The sequence below is a fragment of the Uloborus diversus genome, chromosome 8, assembly GCF_026930045.1.
Source record: "Uloborus diversus isolate 005 chromosome 8, Udiv.v.3.1, whole genome shotgun sequence".
Lineage (NCBI taxonomy): Eukaryota > Metazoa > Arthropoda > Arachnida > Araneae > Uloboridae > Uloborus > Uloborus diversus.
In genome coordinates, this window is record NC_072738.1 from 118365838 (window position 1) to 118381138 (window position 15301).

The 15301-nt window shown below is 30.8% G+C and overlaps 1 protein-coding gene across 1 annotated transcript in view; it reads left to right on the forward strand.

Annotated features, from left to right (window-relative positions):
* LOC129227221 (39S ribosomal protein L16, mitochondrial-like) overlaps positions 1-11262 on the forward strand; it is a 39874-nt gene extending 28612 nt beyond the window's left edge. Inside the window, exons 4-6 of the mRNA XM_054861728.1 lie at positions 4586-4717; positions 7315-7446; positions 11025-11262. Coding sequence (XP_054717703.1) covers positions 4586-4717; positions 7315-7446; positions 11025-11219 — 459 coding nt within the window. The 3' untranslated portion in view covers positions 11220-11262. The remainder of the gene's footprint in view (positions 1-4585; positions 4718-7314; positions 7447-11024) is intronic.
* Positions 11263-15301: the final 4039 nt, after the last annotated feature.

A 15301-nucleotide genomic window follows, 5' to 3' on the forward strand; every position in this document is an offset into this window, starting at 1 on the left:
TCAACAACCAGTTGCCATATTTTGTCAGTTTGGGATCGGCACACGTTGGGTGTTGCACACTGTGTCGCACGCAGGTAGTTCTCGCTGTCTGTAATTTTTTGTTTACTAAGTCTACTAATTGGGGTCTCATTGGCTGAGTGATCTAAGCGATTGCTTCTCCCACTTGAGGCGGTGGGTCAAGACACCCTCGCTTTGGATGTACTTTCCCCTCTTTCTGATGTAAATTCTTTCATATGTTCTTTATATGTATTCTGTACTGTAATAAAATATATATTATGCGTAACGAAGGCAAGACATTAAAATTGTAGTCCTCATCAAAATAAACACGTGCAATAAGCACCAAAAGAAAGAGAGTCTATTAATTCGATTTTCATTTGTAACATGTTGCATTTGTTTTTGCCTTTTTCAAGGGACTGAGTGTCGCGACATGTACTTTCTTGAGAGGCTTTTTTAGTTTTGCAAGAAAGACTTGACTGACGACGTTTCTGATTTTGCGTCATCATGAGTTATACAGGCTGTTTATATAGCTGTGCTCTGGTTGACTTAAGTTCGCGAATTTTTGCCGAAAATCAAGCACATGTAGCTTTAAGCCGAGTTAGGTCCCTAAAAGGACTAATTATAAGTAGTTTAGACCACCGCAAGTTACTTAATAAACCTCACGATACAAACAAACTCTCCCAATGAAATGACAAAGTTGCGAAATGTACCATCTTATAATCACAATAACTAAGTCAATAAAAATTAACTAAAAAGTGTAAAATAAAAAATTATTAAATAAAAATAAAAAACCCGACTGCGTAAAAACCAAAAAAAACTAAAAATAAAAATGTATCAATCTAGTAGTTTAGAATGTTATTAAGTACTACTGAATAACTACACCGTTGAAATAGTTTTATAACCGTAGATAGATAAGGCAAATCATAATTCAAAAGCAGAATAGAAGGATCAACAGTTGGGGACCATTCAAATTTTACGGGGTTCTTTGAATCAGAAAGGAATGGACCCTGACTGTTGATCCTTCTATTCTGCTTTTGAATTTATGATTTGCCTTATCTGTGTACGGTTATAAAACTGTTTCAACGGTGTAGTTATTCAGTAGTACTTAATAACATTCTAAACTACTGGATTTATACATTTTTCTTTTTAGTTTTTTTGCTTTTTATGCAGTCGGGTTTTTTGTTTTTATTTAATATTTTTTTACTCAACATACATCAGCTTTGATATAAAAAACATTGTATCATGAATCAAATTGTAGCTAGTTAATCTTATATATATTGTTGCTTTTAAAATTGGTAGTACTGCAAATATAGTTCAAAAATATTCTTTATGCAAAAATGCTTTTTGATGTGTGTTTCAGGGTTCGTACGCCCTTGAAAAACCTTGAAAAGTGCTTGAAAAAAAAAAGTTCATTTTCAAGTGCTTGAAAACCTTGAAAAAGTTTTAAAACCTTGAAAAAGTTTCTTAGTGCTTAAATTCTCTCAAAAATCAACGAATTGTGCTTAGAATTTTTAAAAAAGTATTTCACCAATGCAATTTTCTGAACATGTGTTCAGTATGCAACATCGCGAAAAATTGCTTCCGTGTTTGGGATTTCAATCCTTTTGCATCTTGTAAATATTTTGATGTTTTTTACAACCGAAAGATATTTTGACATATGGTACCTTAGATTAGTTTATTTTTTGTTTAATTTCATTAATTAACAAAGTAATTAATTTGGAAACCATGACAACATTGAACTTACTCGGGTTTCGCGGAAAATTGCTGTTGTGTTTGAAATTTCAATCTTTTTGCATCATGCAAATATTTACATATTTTGGCTAATCAAATGTTAGTTTCGCATATGCTACCTTAGATTAGTATATTTTTCGTTTAATTTTAATCAAAAACAAATAAATTTATTTCATGGGAAACATGCCACGTCGAACGAACTCAGACTTTGCGAAAAATTGCTTCTCGTGTTTGAAATTTCAATCTTTTTGCATCTTGCAAATATTTAAACATATTCACTAACCGGATGTTATTTTCATATTTGCTACCGTAGATTAGCATATTTTATGTTTAATTTCAGTAAAATATAAGTTTATTTTATGGGAAATATGACAGCATTAAACTTAATTCGCGAAAATTTGCTTCCCTTGTTTGAGATCTCAATCCTTTTGCATTTTGTAAATATTTTTATATTTTTGGCAATTAGTAGTTATTTTGATACTGTTACATCAGATTAGCTTATTTTATTTTTTATTTTAATAACTAAAGAGCTAAAGAATTTATTATCTTGGTCTTGTTTAATTATTTGCTTATTTATTTTTGCAATTTTGAATGATTATCTTTACCTAATTTTTGTTCATAACAGATTTTTTTAAAAAAAATTTAAATTTCAGCAGTTGAGCATCTAACAAATTAACTTAAAGTTTGTATTTTAAATATAAAGTTGATTTATATAATTTTATTTATAAGTACATCATTTTTTTATGTCTGCTAAAATAAATAAGGTGTATAACAGGGGTGGTTGTGTTATGATTATTCACTTGAAATTCAATAGTGTTCGTTTTTATGCTTTTACCTCCCTATATCTCCAATTTTCCCCTTTTCCTCAAATGTTCAAAGTTACTACTTTATTAAGGTTGTGGGTACTTGGAGCTTACTGAAAGAGGCTTTAATCAGCAAAGGAGTAGATAGCTTAAGGAGGGTCATTCATCTTCATTTGGATCTAATAAATTGACAAGTACCAGCCTAGCTAGGCCCAGTGCCTGTTGCTGGTTATCAACAGGCCCTGGGCATGGTATTTCTATGCAGAATATTTTGACTTAATAAACTATTTTATGAATTGTATGCATAGCAAAAGTTATTGTTGTACATATGTATATTCAAGTAATAAGGGTCTTAGTTTTAAAAATTATTCCCCCCCCCCTCGCTCCATTTTGCTCTTTAAAACTTTCAGGTGATTTTTTATGAATTCACAAATCACAATTACACCTGAATATTATTGCCTTTCTAAATTTAAATTCTAATTTCAACAATAACCCTTTTTTTCCCAACTACTTTTGTCATAATATATGTCAACTTCTTGTGGATCTTTTCAATTTCGAAATATGGCTCTATAAATCTCAACTTGCACATTTATTGTCTATTGCAAGCAAGGCCGGATTAAGGATTCGGAAGCCCATAGGCATTAGAAGTGATGGGGCCCCCTAGAGCCATGGCAAGGTCAAAAAATGGGGGGAGAGGTATGGGGGGGATCTGCAGTGTCTAAATTTTTCACTCGCAAACGTGCACACGCATATACTTTTATTGCATAGAAACAGGGAAGGGGAAGGGGCCTTTTTTGAGGAAAATTTAACTTTTTTTAACGTATTTTCTACTAATATATTTCTCCGGGGCCCCTCAGAACCTCGGGGCCCCTAGGCTACTGCCTACTTTGCCTATTTAGTAATCCGGCCCTGATTGCAAGTTAATCAATGAAAGCTGAATAGACTCAAGTTTGCATTCAGAGTATTTATCACTGCTTAAGCTGCTTTTGTATATTTTGAGGTGAAGAGACTGGACTGTGGACTTTCATAAACTTTTCTTACTTCCTAATTTTTAAATTTACTCGAGGACAGTTGAAATGCCTTATTGGCTGAACAGCTAATAAATACATACGAATAATTGATTTGCATACTTATAAATGATTTGCAAACATAATATTTTTAGAACTTATTAGTGCAAACTGAAATAACTTTCTGGGTAGTGTTTTTGTCCTAACCGCCCTTATATTGTACCACTGTATAGATATTGGAAATAAATGTTCAAACCGGGGGGGGGGGGGGGGAGTGACTTCAAAAACTCATCTCTGGCAATGCCATTGAACTTGGGTATTTTAGTTTCTTCCCATAAAAGTTAAAAGCACTTGTGAAAGGTTTTTTTTTAAGTATTAATTTGCTGATACTAGAAAATCTACAAACCTCTGACTGCTGCAACCTTTGAAAAACCTCAAAATTAAACCTCTTGGTATACTTTTCAAACATTTTCAGAAAAACTTTCAATGCAGTAGATCTTTCATCAAAGCGTCTCTCGTTGTAGAAAAAGCAATTTTGTTTTCCTATACTTTTTTGTATTATTGCCTTATTTCCATGTGTTTGTAGTAAATGAAATCTGCATACAATATTTTTAGTACAAATTTATGATATTGCCTTGAAAACAAAATTTTTTACCTTGAAAAGTACTTGAAAAGTGCTTGAATTTTTTTTTGCCTAAAGGGTATGAACCCTGGTGTTTTAACTATTGTTGATACTTTATTGATTAATGACATTTTATTGACATTTTAAATAAAATTACAAACACGGTTACTTTTTAATAAAACTAACTGTGTTTCATTAAGTTTCTTTGATAACAATTGTTTCCTATCAAAAACTTTAAGCGATCTCATAAAAATGGTTTCCTTGTAAACGTTGAAAGAAAGTTTGCTCTAATATTTTTGTATTTTTACAACATTGATTAATTTGTTCACCTAATATTTTTAACTATTTTAATCCTTGCAAATTCACTTTAAATTAACTTGCTAATTTCTATTATAACGAAAAGTTTTAAATATTTTATTTTTCAGGCATTAAGTGCTGGATACCTCAAGTATGGCAGCATTGAAGTCATAAGAAACACTGTTAATAGAGAACTAGATACTAGGAGAATGTTTGCTGTTTGGAGAATCGACCCATTGTGGAAACCAGTGTCTAAAAAAGTATGTCTTGAATTTCAAAATAAAGCTTTTTATCCTTATTTTTGGTTGAAAATTGAGTTTTCTGACCATTTTTTACGGAAAAAGATGTTTGTTGTGAAAAGTAATTTTTTCTCTTGCTGTCTGAGAAAAATAACAGTTATACTCATGAAATAACTATGGGACATTTTTATATAATTTAGAGCTGTCATCAGTGTTTTCAAAAATCTTATTATTGGAAAGAATTTTCTATAGTTTATCAAAAAAAATTTGATTTTTCTCCCTATTTACTCAATGTTAAAAGTCTTCTAGAAGCGACCAGCCAACCCTCTATGAATGATCACCGGCTGGCCCTTCATCCAAAAATTTGCTTGCATACTTTTCCCCACAAAAAAAAGTAATTTAAAAAAAAATTAACATTCAAAACTGTTCAGTTGACCTTCACACATTGTTAACTAATGGGCAACAGGTGTAAGGAATTAATGACAAGTGAAAAGTCACATTGCTGATAATCCCTAGGGTCTCGATCCCTAGGTGAACACGTTTGGTATGAATTTGAGTACAGGATGGAATGACAATGCATTTCAACTAAAATCTAGTACTTAAAACATGTCTAGTAAACAAATTACTTTAACGTTGGAGCAGCGGATAGAAGTGATTGATTCTCAGGAAAAAAGGAAATTCAGAAAGGAAGTTAGCAAATGTTTTCAGTAGTGCAACAACTCAAATTACTAAAATTTTGAAGGATAAAGTTAAAATTCGTAAAGAATGGGAAACTTTCAAACGTCAAGGTGCAAGGGCGCCCATATGCAAAATTTTAAGGGGGGCTCAAAAATTTTCCCCATGGTTTAGCAGAATATTTTTCCCGTGAAAACCGATTTCAGTACAGATTAAAGATATAAAAATTTGATATTTTTAATAACTTATTCATTAGTGGGTGGAAAAGAAATTTTTATACATTTTTGCAAAGAAAAACGCACTAAAAGCAAGGAAGTTCTCATTTCAAAGGGGGGACCTTGAGCCCCCCTTGCCCCCCTATATGAACGCCCTTCTCAAGGTGTAAAAAGAAGGCAAATTGAAAATTCTTCTAGAGAGACAAGTATTGTCTCAAAAAGCAAAAAATATGAAACCATCTGAAATTTCTTCACATTTTAAGAAAGTTTAAAAATTCATGTGTAGTCATAGGCTTATATGATGCAGTATGTCATATGCTTATATGATGCAGTATTCGATAAATAGCAAACTCAATTAATTTTCATGTTTCTTTGTTTTATAAAATTTGTAAATTTATAGTACTATTTTTGCAGAAATTCTTTCGGCAATTTTTTTAAATTCATACTTCTTTGAGCGACCACCTCTCTTAACGACTGCTTTTTCTCGGAAGGGAGGTTGGTCACTCTTGAGAAGTTTCGCTGTATAATAACAGTTTGTTGAGTACTGCTGAGCCAGACTGTTTACAAAACTAAATAAGCATGTTATAGAAGCCACACCTGATACATTGGTAGCATCTGATAAGCAAGTGTAGTGAGCTGAACGAAACTGCTACAATTTTGGGGTAATGTCAAGCAATACCAGAAAAAGGGCACCTGATAGTGCATTTTTAATTACAGTAAAGTCTCAAAAATCTGAGCCTTAAAAGTTCAAGGTTCTGTTTAATTTAAGGTGCTTTATTTATATTTTCTTCAATTTTTTTAAGAGCTTAAAAATGATTTGCATTAAAATCTGGGATAGAAATTTTTTGCTGCTGAAGAAAATCCTTTCTGCATTAAGTAAAGTAATAAAAATGTATTTAGAGGTGGCTTTCACTAAGTTGCACAGAATATTTATTGGCTCCTAAAGATGGATTAATAGATGCCTTGGAAACATTAACTTGATACAAAGATGGCTTAAAATTAGTATTCTTTTGTCAGAAAGAACAAAAAAAAAACATCTTTTTTGGAATATTCGGTTGCAATCAGCAAGAAAAATGTACAACTTGACACTGTAGGAGTTGTGTATACGAAATTTTACCATTCTATGACTTAAAATTTTTACACTGCGTGAAGTACTGCTACATTACGCAAACATACATACAAATGTTACAACAAAACTGATACAAATAGATTTGGAAACAACAAAATTATATATTTTATGCTGCCTGCATGTTATCATATCAAAATACTTTTACACATCATGAAAACAAAATTAATCAAAAAGCGTTTAGTCTTTGTTAAAATGAAAATTTCTACTGAAATGTGAGTGATGAATTATTACACTGGAAGACTTCCATGGCATAATATTCCATGCATATAAGTAAGTTCAACTGTATTGTATTTAAACTTGGGAGTGAAAATAAAAAATTTTGTATGACATAGGATTTTTTTCCCCCTGAACCTGGAAGAACATTTTTCAAAAGTATCTGAACCCATTTAAAATTACTTAACGGCCCTTGATTCAAGGTTTTATGTTTATAGAATCATGAAGTAATTTATTGAAACTTATTTGAATTATTATATTTCTTGCTCATACATTTTTAACTTTAATTTTTAACTGACACATTAATCAATGTTATTTGAAATGTGTTTATTAAATACTCTTATTACAAGTTAGTACTTAGAAACAATAAATTATTTTCACTGCAGAGCATTGGTAAAAGAATGGGTGGTGGAAAGGGCAGTGTTCATCATTATGTTACTGCTGTCAGAGCTGGAAGGATTGTTATAGAAGTTGGTGGAAAAGCTGAGTACAGTGAAGTGTATCCCTTCCTTAATAGAGTAAGTAACATTATTTTACTTGATATTAACTTGGTGTTTAATGACTTGTAAATCATAGAGTATGAGAATTCAAGTTATTTTATCAAAAGCATAAAAAGTTATATAGCTAAATTTTTAAATAAATTAATTAATAACAGGAAAATTTTTAAACATGTTTTTTCAAAGCATATTAGCTGCATTTAAAATGAAAATAGTTTTTGTAATTCCCTGTAACATACTTAATTTCATTGCTAAAACTACAAACCACCAACTAACCCACTAACTACTATAGCAACTCTAAACCACCAGATGGGTTGTGCAGTTTTTCCATCCTGGAAAAAACTTACTTGGACAAAATATCAATTTGTACACAATTTTTCGGTAAATAAAAAATTCTAGACTAAAAATTAATAACAGCAATAACAAATCAACATTTGTTTTTCTTAATAGAGAAACATTTTTACATCAAATTATCAAATGTGCAGTTGTATCAGGGGCTTATACAAAGGATGGGTTTTTTAAGTTCAAACCCCCTTCAAAATGTATTTCAAAACTCCCCCCCCCCAAAAAAAAAAAAAAAAAACATTCTATACTTTTTTTTCTGCTAAAAAAATTTTTCTTACTATTTTATTTTTACTCATTAATTTTTTAATTTCATTTAAAAAATTATTATTATTGAATAATCGTACAATATCTGCTTTATCTGCAGTTTTATGTTCATTGTATTTATTGCAAACATCATTTCTCACAAAACAATTCTTTTCTTTCAGATTTTAAACATTTAACGCAAACAAAAATACCAAAATTCTTTCTATTTAAAAGTGCCTGAACACTATGTTTAACACTCATGTCACTATGGCACTCTGTTTAACATATTTTAATTGTCAAAAAGATCTAAATTTAATAAGCGTTAATTCTTTCTTTGAATGCGAGTACATGAGTACACACATCTATTCTTTTGAGTCGTTAAAAAGACATAAAATATTTAACTGGGGTAAAGTTATTGTCATGCACACTTCAGATTTAATATACGACATTGCCCTCTCATTTAAACAACCCAATGTAACAAAAACCAATAGAATATACGATTGAAATCAAATTTTATTGATTGTCTATATTTCTCAAGAAATGTGTTTGTTAAGACCCTCCCCGAAACAAAAATCGTGAGTTGTTTATACTCAATATTATGTGAAATATTGATTGGTTTATTTTAAAAGCTCTCTCTCTCTATATATATATATTTCTTTTTTTTTTATGGCAGCGCATTTATATATCAGATGAATATTAACATTAAGTTTTAAAGATTTTTATTGTAATCATAAAAATTTGATTTAAAATATAGAAAATTGTAAAATGTATGTATCAAATATTAAATATCATACAATGAAATAAGAAATTTGCATTAATGAATGAAGTGTTACATTGAAATAAAAAAATAAATTAGAATTTGATATAACATTGAAATGAATTTAAAACTGAGCTTTTTTGTTTACGTTCATTTTTTTTTTCACTGCTTTGGATAAGTAGACTAATATCTAAATTAATAATATCTAATTGGACTTAGGCAAAAATTTCTTGTGGTATTATGATTTGTGTCTAAATATTTAAATTTTTATTTGATAAATTCTAATATTTTTTAAGTCAGATAATTAAATGCACTAATACAAAATGTTTCCTATTTTGCAAAATGTATTAGACTGCAATTTGCTTCATAAAAAGAAGTTTTAAGTGACAAGTAGAAAGTGCTGCACAGAAAAACTATTAACATGTAAATCTGAGATTTAAAAGTTCCCAGTTAAATTCAGCAGGAAGACTTTAAAAATTTCTAACTGAAATACATTTTTGGAATTCAAAGATGAAGCTCATTTAGCTAATTTTATCTTTGTGTTTCTTTTAATGCAAGATGTTGTTAACTATTCATTTATTCATTTCCCTAATTTGGTGTTATCCTTTGCTACTAATGACACAGTATTTTTTTCATTAGTTATTATTTTTACACTTATTTTTAAATTTTTTAACATGATAAAAATAACTATTCTTCAATTAACAGCAATATGATAATGTAAATTATGTTCAACAGGTTCTTAAATGTTCTTAAATTTAATTACTTAAAGTTGTCTAAAAACTGTTGCACGAAGGTGGATAACTTTTATTAGAACTCTTCAGTCTGGATTAGTGAATAACAGCACTAATCCAGACTGAAGAGTACTAATAAGAACAAAACTGCAGTCTCTGGATGTGATAACCGGGCTGACTGGTATTTTGCATGTGGTTCTGCCTTGACCCTGGCTTAGGGACAGTAACTTACTGCTATATAAAATAAGTGTTTTCCCTGATCCTTTACAAAATGATTCCTACTTAAAATGTTACACTTTCATTTAATTTTTCCAAAGTGATAGTTTTCATTTTTAACCAACTTCAAAAAGGAGGCGGTTATCAGTTCATACGAGGGGGGACCCAAAAGAAACCGGACTAATGGTGCGATGCCAATCCTAGATGTAGTAGAGTGTTCTCCAGCTAGATGGCTCAAGTAGAGGCCTTCACAAACCAGCTGTGCGTGGCGTCAGTTTAATTGATACCGTCTGATCGTAAGATTGGTTTTCTCAGGTGCTGTTTCTTTCCTCTTGCAAACTCATTACCTGGCAGATTTAAAAGAACAAACTAAACTTGTAATTTTGCTTCTCCTGCTTGAAAAGTGGGCAGCCGATTAGCTTCCAAATGTTTCAACAAGCTTTCAAGACCGATGCTATGAGCTGTACATAAGTTTTCGAGTGGTTTGGGCGCTTTAAACGCGGTAGTATGAATGTTGAAGATCATGCTCGCTCTGAGCGCCCTTCAACGTCTCGAAATTATGAAAACGTTGAAAAAATCTTCCAAAAAATCAAAGAGAGTGGTCGTTTTACGATTGACAAAAATTTAGAAGAAACATGAGTGAGTTGGAGCTCGCTAGGGCGATTGTAAGGATGATTCCTTCACAATGATAACGCTCCGGTACACACAACCTTTACTATTAACCTTTGTCCCATTCAATATCATTCTGCCTGTTTTTAAAAAAACATATCAGACTTTTAAGCATCATCATATTCGCTTCACTGCATTTTTACTTTACTTAAATTTACATGATGAAGACAAATAAGAATAGTTTAGTTTTTTAAGTGTGCACTTATTTTTTTTCCATTATGAGTAAGTGCTTCAATAAGGCTGTGGCATTCATATAGACGTTTTGCTAATGCTCATTTCCAAATATTACCAAGTTTGAGATTAAATAGTGCTATTCTCTTCTTGTAACGAGGTCATGAAAATTTTCATTAAAGTCATGAAAAAGTCTTGGAAAAGTCATGGAATTTTTTCATTCAAATAGAGTATGAACCCTGAAGAAAGCATGGTTACGCACTGGATTTTACTTTTTGTTTTTGCGCCAACTTCAAAAATTATGTTTAAAAGTATTATCGATGGTGTTTACAGAATAAAATTATTTTTCACTTTTTAGAGCAATTTTGAACTTGGTTATTTTATTTTTTTTTTAAATTTTTTATCATTAATACAATTTTAACATTAGCATTTTATGAATTAATTAATAGAAATCTTTTGCCTTTTAGGTAGCTCAGAAAATGCCTTTTGATGCTATTCCCGTCAGTAAAGAGAAATTAGACGAAATAGAAAAAGAAGCTATTGAGATTCATGAAAAGAATATCAATCCATTTTCTTTTAAACACAGTGTAGAAAAAAATATGCAAGGTTGTTATACATGGATTAGCGAATGGGATAGAACACATTTTAATGAATATATTTAATTGTTATATTGTATATCAACAGTGTTTGAAAATAAATTGTCTGCTAAACAATGTTTTCTTTTTTTTTTAAATCATATTTTCCTATTTTATCAAATTATAGTCTGCCAGAATTGATTTTAAAAATTCGCCATGTATATCCTTATATATTATTTCTGTAGCCTCTTTTTTGTTCCTAAGCAAGATCGATTTCTTTGATTTACATCTCATTTTACATCTTATCGTGCAGGCTGATGACAAAAAATAGACCCACTGTCTAAAAAAAATTTTTCTGTCAAAAAAAACATGTTTTAAAGCACCGGACTGAGGTTTTCGTTTAAATTTATAAGTTTATCTTGCGCTGTGTTCGACACCGCTGAATGGCTCGATCGGCAGATCATTTGAATGGTAACCAGAAGAACAAGTGTTCAAGCCTGGCCCGGACGATCTGCATCAAAACATTAGACTAATATCACGCATTAAATGAATGCTATGCTTAAAAACAAAAAATAATACAAGTAAGGTAATAAAATAAACGAGATGGATATGCGCTGTTACAAAAACTTGATGCAACATGTAGCTGTATCAATTCTCAATTGTAATTTTTTTTTTTAAAGCTTTGGTTCTAGAAAGCTAAAGCATATTGTAAGCAATAATATAAGTATCAGGTTTAAGATTTCAGACTACAATGGAATAGTTTTTTGTTCAGAAAAAAAATAAATTGTATACTGAAATGTAGACTCTTCTAATGACAGTTTTTGACCCTTTGTACAAATAAAAAAAATTCTACCACTCAGTCACTTTTTTAATAATATTTATGTTTGCATTGAAAATACCTATAACCAAAAAGGTGAGTGATGATCCCATTCTCACAATATTGGATTTAACGAAGTTTTGTTGCTGATGTCTTCAAATTACATGCCTTCTTTTTTGTGTTTACTTTTTTCTGTTTACTTTAATTTGTTAACTTTTTTCGATTCTTCTTCATAATGTTCTTTCTTTGAAATTTTTAAAGAGCGAACTGCCACATGAAACTATTTGGAGCTCAGTGCGCTCATTTTTTTAGATTTTACTTTGATACTACATACACATATTCAGGAAACTTAAATTTCTAAACACAAAATTCTTATTATGTCAACAAGATTCTGATGGCTGCTGTTAAACCTGAAAGCGATTTGAGCTACTAGTTGCACCTAGTGGTCATAAAGACTGTAAAAACTGTAGGATGGTAATGACGCAATATGCTGGAGACAAATTTTAACTATGCAAGAAAAATAATAATCTATGCCATCAAGCAAAAAAAATTACAATTTCAAATTTCATCTGAGGCCGTCCAGGCAGACCATTAAAAAAAGCTCAAACTAGGGACAGTGGATGGTAATGACATTTTAGTACTTATATTATGCCTCCACAACGTAAATAAGCATTATTTAGCACTTAAATGCCTGCAATTTTGCTCATTACACGATGATAAATACGTAACAATAAAAAAGAAATAAACACTTTTTCTAAAGTTGCTTTAAGCCTTGGATAAGAAATTGCCCCTTTCTAGAGAACTGTCATATATGATATAATTTTAATTCTTCGAGTTATAAAACTACTCCCCCTTCACAAGGCGTGATTAATGACCTTTCTGAAAATTATGTTTTACAAATCTGTTTTTGTGTCAATGATCTGCATTAATTGCCTGCTCAGTAGCTGATTTTAGGGGAGCACATACCTCTCTCAAAGGCATAAAATGAATTTAAATATCCCATTAAATATTTTTTTATTAATTTCTTTATGACATACATATAATGTTTAAAACTATCAATAAAAGAACTCACAAAGTAATTTAAATATAACTCTTTTTTTTTTTTTTTTTTGCTATAGGAGTAATATTGAAGTTGAAAGCCAATGCAAAAGATTACATTTAACTCATTAATTTCAAACTCCAGGGTACATAATATCGCAATTCGTCCATTAATTATTGAATGGAATCATCAGTACAGTGTTTTACCTAGATCGCTTTCCCCATCTATAGAAAAAAAAAGTAAGTGTGTACACCTTGTCCAATCTGGTGGGGGGAAAGGGCAGGGGCAACATTTTGTTTGGGGGGTCGTTCTTCTTGAACATGAATCTCCTCAGTGCGGCATAAAATATGTATTGGTTAACAGGAAGTGATAATAAAATGGTTTTAATGTTAAGAATAATAAGGCAATATTGAAGTTGAAATGCAAAAGTAATCTTTCAAATGACTGACCTGATTGAAACTGTCAAAAAACAAAGGAAGTAAGAAAATTATGTTAAAAAACACATTTCCTTCAGATTCCTCTCTTTAAAGTAACCAAGAAAACTTTAAATTGGGATAGTATTTAATTTCCGTCATTAAAAATAGTGGCAATTCACAAAAAATTTCCTCTTCCCTCATGCTGTAAATTTTACTTATAAGTGTAATATTTTCTTTTTTGTTTTCTATAACCGACCTACGTAATATTGAACTTAAGACCAATGATAAATATATCTCATCAAATCCTGTCTCTATTTCTTGAGAAACTGAATTGATCATTCTGTTCAAAATATTGATTTAATATTTTGACTAAAATTTCATGTGGGTTTGTCACCTCTTGTACATTGGAATAGGGTAGACCGGGGCACTTTTACGCAGATTATTTTCAATGAACTTTCTAATTTTAATTTAGGAAATTTTAGACATTGTGGCTTTATAAAGCATTTAATGGAGTTAAAATTGGTATATGCAGTTGTTGCTCAGCTTCTGTTTTTAACCGTTAAAAAGATTATTTTTGAGTGCAAGTTGGTTGCGTAAACTTGCCCCGGACACAGGGCACATTTACGCATATTTATTTTGACACCTTGCGTGGTTCTGTTAGTGTTTTGAACATAATGTCTTACTATCGCTAATATAAAGCAAATTTGTTACAGACTGAATAGTGTATAAAGAAAAAGCCGAAAGGGGATGAAGCACTAAAATGATTGTAAGATATGAATGCGTAAACTTAATAAAAATTAAATTGTAATTTTCTAAACTAAATAGCCTGGAAATACTAAAAAGGTTTGAGATATTTTGGAGCAAAAAAAGTGTCAAGGGCATGTTTAAGTCAGACACAGTAAGAACGATCGTAAAGGTGCTCCTACGTTAAACTTGCACCGTCGCCAAGTTTAGATTTATTTTTAACGTGCAAAAAAAAAAACATTTCAGGTCATACAAATACAATTCTCAAAAAAGGATAAAATTCTGCTATTTTTATTAATTTGTTTTTTCTTAACTAGGTATTATTTATTCATGATTAGCTTCAAAACGTTCAACAAAAAATTCACTCAACTTGGTAAAAAACAGATTATTCTTTCTGCATGCTGGACCAAAGCTGGACTAATGCTCAAAAACTTGTGGGAAAATTTGCTAGGGAGTAGCATCAATCTGGTGTGACTGTTGGCTCTCCAGTTATAATTGGTTTTGAAAAAGGGCACTGCCTAAACGTGCCCCGGTATACCCTATAGTAAAAACTGTAATGGAAAGTTCCGTCACCAAGTTCCACACCTGGTTCAAGCATGCATTAGTGCAAAAATTACTAAGAGTTTCAATTGTCAATCCAAGAATTAAGATTAATGGATTGAAAGTTTTGTGTTAGAGCGTTGCATTGTTCAAAAAACGCTCCACAGTATAAGTAAAGTAAACAAAAATTCAAACTAAGTCATACCTATTCAAATGACATCTGATTTCCTATCATTGAAAAGGTTGCTTTCCAGTAATTCTTCCAGGGAACTTTTATATATTTCACTCTTGAATACCATCGTGTGTCACTCAGAGATCGTCAAGTAAAAAGCCTCAAGATATATTTGTAGACATGTAAGTATTTTTTGATGTGGGATGTTTTTCAAAAATAGCATATCTTTACAAAGAGTTTCTAAGAAAGCATATAAAACATCCAGTTGCTAAAATGTGCTTCTAGTACAAGGGATCAATGAACACTTACTAGCTAAACATTAAGTTATAATATGAGCATTAAAATTTATGTAAAATGACATGGAGTTTAAGCGTAAAAATTGCGCAGTCTCAACACTGTACGGGCATTTCATACGAGATGCACCATCATAACATAGCGAAT